This window comes from Galeopterus variegatus, unplaced genomic scaffold (assembly GCF_000696425.1).
Source record: "Galeopterus variegatus unplaced genomic scaffold, G_variegatus-3.0.2 Scaffold4988, whole genome shotgun sequence".
Classification (NCBI taxonomy): Eukaryota; Metazoa; Chordata; class Mammalia; order Dermoptera; family Cynocephalidae; genus Galeopterus; species Galeopterus variegatus.
Genome location: NW_007731099.1, coordinates 53004 through 59677, shown reverse-complemented (window position 1 = coordinate 59677; position 6674 = coordinate 53004). Strand labels below are relative to the sequence as shown.

At 40.1% G+C, this 6674-nt stretch overlaps 1 protein-coding gene across 1 annotated transcript in view; it reads left to right on the top strand.

The window, feature by feature from the left end:
• The first annotated feature begins 1138 nt into the window (after positions 1-1138).
• Positions 1139-6674, top strand: part of DHX40 (DEAH (Asp-Glu-Ala-His) box polypeptide 40) — a 44477-nt gene continuing 38941 nt past the window's right edge. The window contains exons 1-6 of the mRNA XM_008588716.1: positions 1139-1325; positions 2147-2314; positions 3345-3490; positions 5298-5417; positions 5604-5831; positions 6053-6119. Coding sequence (XP_008586938.1) covers positions 1214-1325; positions 2147-2314; positions 3345-3490; positions 5298-5417; positions 5604-5831; positions 6053-6119 — 841 coding nt within the window. The 5' untranslated portion in view covers positions 1139-1213. The remainder of the gene's footprint in view (positions 1326-2146; positions 2315-3344; positions 3491-5297; positions 5418-5603; positions 5832-6052; positions 6120-6674) is intronic.

Sequence of the window (6674 nt, the reverse complement as noted above, 5' to 3'; positions counted from 1 at the left end):
GAGAGGCGCGGGGGCACCACCGGGGGTTGCGATCCCGTTGCCAGTCCCGGTCCGGTACGGGCGCGACACTGAGGGTTGTGATCCGTTGCCGGACACAAAAAAAGGAAAAAAAAAAAAAATTATTTTAAAAATCAGCAAGTTCTGGGCCGACCCTGTGGCTCACTCGGGTGAGTGCGGCGCTGGGAGCGCAGTGGCGCTCCCGCTGCGGGTTCGGATCCTATATAGGGATGGCCAGTGCCTCACTGGCTGAGCGTGGTGCGGGCAACACCAAGCCAAGGGTTCCGATCCCCTTACCAGTCACAAAAAAAAGAAAAAATTTTAAAAAAGAAAATAAAAATCGGCAAGTTCTATAACAGAAATACTTGCCCCTCAAAGTACCTTTACTGGAAAAGTCACCCCACCTCAGATGTTGAATATCTGATTAACTTTTTAGCTATTGTGGTTTCCAAGGAGTGCACATTTATTAAAAGTGAGATTAATCTCCAAGGAGATCATTATTCATTCAGCCATCCAGCAAATTCAACAAATATTGACAGCCCACCTTTAACTACTGAGCTGGGCACTGGGTGTGCAGAGGTATTCTGAAGCTCCAGCTCTTGTGTGGCTTTACTGTCCAGTTGGGGGAGGGGAAGACATGCAAATAAATTAAAACGCAGAGCCCTACGAAGGAAATGAACGGAGTTGGGGGCTTAAGTTTTGGAAACTACAAAATTATAAGTTCCGCTCCACAACTCAGTAGCTGTGTGCCCTGAACAGGTCACTTCAGATCGGGAAAGGCGAGAACGAGTTGCAGATCTCCGAACTCTAGGCTGGTTCCAGCTCCTGGCAAAGGGTCATATGATGTCAGGTGTGTGAAGGCAGAATAGGATGCAGTCATCACAGTGGCAGAGAAAAGGGATGTCGCTTTGGCACACAAGTGAAGAAACCGGAGGCGGCCTTCAGGCCTCGGGGATGGCTTCGCGGCCGGAAGTGGAGCTCACGTGGCTGTTGGCGGGAAACCCCTGGGTGCGGGGCCTCGGCTCACTGTCCAGCCGCGCTGGTCTGGGAGCTTTCGGGCCACCGCGCGCCGCGTCACCTAGAAGCTCCCCCTCCCCTTGCTACGAGTCGCACGCGCGGAAGTAAACACCTCGACGTCATCAGGGAGCGTCTTCGCCTTTCCCCTCCCATCTCCCCGGATCGGTGGACGTGCTCACCTCCGCTCTGGGCCGGGTCTATGTCCCGGTTTCCCGCCGTCGCGGGCAGGGCGCCAAGGCGGCAGGAGGAGGGTGAGCGGTCTCGAGACCTCCAGGAAGAGCGGCCCTCGGCCGTTTCCATCGCTGATAGAGGTGCGGTCCGGGACGCTGCTCAAGCCAGCGGGAGTTGCAGCGTGGGGGTTTTCGGGGATAAAAGTACGCCTCTGGCCGGCAGAGAAGAGTGGGGAGGAAGGCGCGGCGTTCTCCTGGCCCTCCAAGTCCGAGGCCAACTTTGCGTCCAGTGAGCACTTTGGCTTCGAGGGGGGCGGTCCCAAATCCAAGTTGGGTGAGAACCTTGCTAGGAGTCAAAAAGTGAACCCCAACGGCCAAGTGCATTCCGCTCTTAAACAGGCTTATAAAGCCTTTGTTCTCTACCCAGTCATCGCCCCCGCCCCCCTTCGTCGGGCCGCCAGCCTGTCTTTGGGTACAGTATGAAGGGAGCCAGTTTCCAGGAGCCAGTTTCCATGGTTACCCACCACTTGGCCTTCTGGGATATCAGTCACACTCTGAACAGGGACCTAACTTGAACCATGAATCAGAAGCAGACACATGTGGCTTCTAATTCAGCTGAGAGTTTTCTGCCCTATTCCAGTTTTTGGTCTATTGTTTAATAAAATTGGGTTTTGTGCTTCTGTGTAGGTATGCGTGTGTATATGTTGCCTTGTGCTAGGTCTACTTTGTTAGATACTTTGGGTTATGCGTTAACAAATGCTCAAGTTGTTAGATTTTACTAAAAATTTGTCCTGGGCTTATAACTCTCACTTATGAATTGTACATAATGTGATGTAACTGAGAAGTCATTGACTGATCCCTTCCAGCCTAACGTTCTATTGCTTTTCTCAGTTCTAAGAAATTGAGTCAGAGGTATCTTTACAGGCTTTTTAATTGCACAATTGTTTTTCCTTTTACTACAGAAGAGAAAGGATGCACCTCACAGGAGGGAGGAACTACTCCAACTTTTCCTATTCAGAAACAAAGAAAAAAACTTATTCAAGCTGTAAGGGACAATTCATTCCTTATTGTTACTGGAAATACAGGAAGTGGTAAAACAACTCAACTCCCCAAATACCTATATGAAGCAGGTAATTTTATTCTGGGATAATATTGGGAGTATTTTTTAAATATTCTTTTCTTAAAGGCTTCTGTACTGTATAAATGCCCACTATTTGTTTTACAGTCCCACTTCTTCTCTTGGCACACCCTCCCTGTGTCTCCCTTGATTCTTTATGGTCTTATTTCAGATTTAGGAATTAGTGTGGATGGCAATTTTTTTTTTTCATTTTTCATTACTATAGTAATTCCAAATAGAAGAGTTACAGGTAGCTATTAATTTTTTCTATAGAATTAGGTCATCTTGCTATATCAACCATTGGAGATGGAAATAATTTTGAGGTGGAAGGGATATGTTGCTGTATGTTGCTGACATTAGTATTTCTTGGTTCTTTCTCCAGAGCATTATCAGGTAAATATTTTATTCCCTGACTGCCAGCACCAAGCCAGCTAACAAAGTGTCTTTCCTTTTAGTATGACAAAACTTTCTATTATAAGGTTGGTGAAGAGCAAAGTTATATTTGATATGATCCACATAAAAAATAAAACCCCCAAATTATATTAACTTATTCTAATGTATCAAATCTAAGATGCCATCTATTAAGACTTGCCAGTGTTTTATATGCTGTTAAGAAGGAAAAAGTGCCATCAGTTGTAAGATGCACTTCCAGAGATTTTAAGATGGTGTGAAATGCCTATAGAATCTATGAAAGATTGGTATATTTAAATCCAGTTTTACTTCTGTGGCAAAGGTAAATTTATTTAAGGAAGACTGTGGAGCTTTACGGATTCCTAGGTTTTAAAATTATGACTTACTGTTTAGAGTAAGTCATTAGACAGTAATTGAAAAAAAAAGTCAAACCTAATTAAAACATGTACATTTTGAATGGTTATTAATATGTATTCTTAATACTTAAATTTCCATGGTGTAAATGTAACATAGTATGTTGTTAATTTGCAGGGTTTTCTTTTGGAAACTTTCTAGCAGTTTGTTGAAACAATTTAGCTTTAGTAAGAAGAAGTAATTGCTAACATTGTGCTTTTTATCTCTGGTTTTAATAGGGTTTTCACAACATGGTATGATTGGTGTGACTCAGCCACGAAAAGTAGCTGCCATATCAGTTGCTCAGAGGGTTGCTGAAGAAATGAAATGCACTTTGGGATCCAAAGTGGGATACCAAGTTCGTTTTGATGATTGCAGCTCTAAGGTACAAAAGTTTTGTAGGTTTTCATTTAGGTACTGTAATCTTACAGAAAGAGTAGAGAAAGTTCTGAAAGATTTTTTTTTTTTTTTTTTAGATGACCGGTAAGGGGGTCTCAACCCTTGGCTTGGTGTTGTCAGCACCAGGCTCAGCCAGTGAGCAAACCGGCCGGCCATCCGTTGTCAGCACCAGGCTCAGCCAGTGAGCAAACCGGCCATCCCTATATAGGATCCGAACCCGTGGCCTTGGTGTTATCAGCACCGCACTCTACCGAGTGAGCCACGGGCCGGCCTCTGAAAGATTTTTAACTTCAAAATTCCATATATATTTTAAAGAAACAAACCCTCAGATTAGAATTAATTTTGTTGTGCATTTTTAATGCTTTAGCTCTGAGTGTCTGATATTTGTCTCATTTTCTTCCTTCTCAATTAGTTTATTAGTGACAATTATGTTTATTTTTCTTAGGATTCTCTCATGTATTTTTAGCTGTAAAGATCCTTGACATGTAGGTTACATTTATATTGTTTAAAAAATTTATTGTAGTAAAATATACATAACATAAAATTTGCCACTTTAACCATTTTTAGGTGTGCAATTAAGTGGTGTTAACTACATTCACAGTGCTGTGTAACAATCACCTCTATTTTCAGAAAGCCATTTTTAGGTGTACAATTAAGTGGTGTTAACTACATTCACAGTGCTGTGTAACAATCACCTCTATTTTCAGAAAGTTTTCATTATCCCAAACAGAAACTCTATATCTACTAAACAGTAGATTAAACACCCTGTTTCCCTCTTCCCCAGCCTCTGGTAACCTCTGTTTTACTTTCTGTTTCTATGCATTTGCCTATCCTAGGTACCTCATAAAAGTGGAATCACAGAGTATTTTGTATGTTGTGCCTTCCTTATTTCACTTAACATGTTTTAAAGGTTCATTGAAATTGTTTGTATTCTTGAAGTCAATGGAAAACTGACAACTTAATTAAGAAAGTTAGCAAGTATTAAGCATTTTCTATATGCATGCCCCAACAAATTTCAAATGTTTTTTCTTAATAGTTAATACTTACAGTTTACATTTTCTCAGGATTTCTTAATCCTGCAGTAGATACAAAATAATCCCTGAAAATATCAAATATGGCACAGAGTGACTTTCCCCAAAATACTATCTTTGCCTTCTTAGTGGTCACTGCCAGAGAATTTCTCCTTTTTTTCTTCCCTTGTTTTATGGATATCACTGTTGTTTCTTCTAGACATTGGACATTATTCTCACCTTGTTTGAATGCTGGTCGAATGACACTATTTTTTTATAGAAGAATGGATAGGGGAAAGGAGAGAGTGAATGGGAAGTGTGCATTTACATTTCTTCTACCTTTTCCCCTGAATCCTCTAAAATAGGGACTGAAGCAGGGAGTTGAATCCCAGTTTACTGTTGTTTCCCCGGCTTGCTCACATGGAGCCATTTCATTATCTTGCCACTTTCCAATGACTTCATTGTATCTCCTTATTCATGACTTTTGTTCTTTATTCCAGAACACCCATCTTAGTTCTTTGTCTCTGTATAGATCACGTTTTATAATTTACCATCGTCGTTAAACTATTTTATGAACTCTTTTATCCAGTCAGATTAGTTTGATCATTTATTTTACGGGAATTTTTTTTTTTTTTTGCCTTTTTTGGGTTTTTTTTTGCAGCCAGCCAGAATGGGGATCTGAATCCTTGACCTTGGTTATTTGTGGGAAAATTTAGTTGGAGAAGTAGTGGTAAATTTCTGTGATACCATAAGCTGATATATACTCTGCTGTTTTAATGTTAGGAAACAGCAATCAAATACATGACTGATGGATGTTTACTGAAACATATTCTGGGAGATCCAAATCTTAACAAATTCAGTGTCATTATTTTGGATGAAGCACATGAGAGAACTCTAACTACAGTGAGTATTTTTTTTATTAGCAAGTAGTTTACTTGTTTGGGATAGCTTTTTACTATATAGAAAATTGCCTCCTCTTATATTTTAATCTACTGAAATAGGAACTTCTTAGTCAGGATAATAATATACTTAAAGTAGGTTGGCTGTTAGGTGCACTTGTGACTTATTAGAAATTTACTTTTTTTTCAGGATATCTTATTTGGTTTATTGAAGAAGCTATTTCAGGAGAAGTCTCCTAATAGGAAGGAACATTTGAAGGTGGTGATAATGTCAGCGACTATGGAATTAGCCAAGCTCTCTGCGTTTTTTGGAAATTGTCCAATATTTGATATACCCGGAAGGCTTTATCCAGTCAGAGAGAAATTCTGCAATTTGATTGGCCCACGAGACAGAGAAAATACTGCGTATATTCAAGCGGTATTACCTGGCATTCTTTTTTATGTCTTTTTTTAATATCTGTGAATCTAGTTAACGGGGTAGTTTGATAATTCATTTATCCCCTACTATTTTAATGACAGCTCTCTTGGGTCCTAGGACTTTTGAGAACCAAATTTAATTTTTATGTGGAGCAAGGGGAGGTGGTGATGGGGAATGTCTGTATTTCCACTAGCATATTATGCTTGTGTTTCTTGCTTTAGATTGTTAAAGTGACTATGGATATCCATTTGAATGAAATGGCTGGAGACATCTTGGTTTTTTTGACTGGTGAGCATTCAGTATCAGATTTTAAAATGTTTACTGTTTGTAAGCAAGAAATGTGACACAAGGATAGAGTACTGCCTCTTTTGGGAAATCTGGACTCTTCTAAACTGTTGCCCTCACTTTTTATGATTATCTGGATAGTTTTTAAAATTTATTTGTTTATTTATTTATTTATTTAATTATTTGCCAGCTGGCTGGTATGGGGGATCCAAACCTGTGAATAGTTTCAAATAAAAGATTTATAAAACATTAGGTTCGTTAGTAAATATATGTGAAACACGCTAACCTTTTAGTAGAAAGAAATTAGGTGGTCAAGTTATTATTTTTATTGGTCTGTTTTATATAGAGCTGTAATCTGACTAAACAATCCTGGGTATGAATGATTAATTCCATCTTAAAAGACATCCCACCAGCTCCTTTCTTATTTGGATGGTGGGATGGCACTGTGTGATAGCAGTACATGAGGTGTGGAACCCAAGTATCATAGACAAGCCTGTGGCATTTTTTTGCTCAAAAATAGAACAGTTAAATCCTAGACCAGGGTAACTTTTTAAGTAG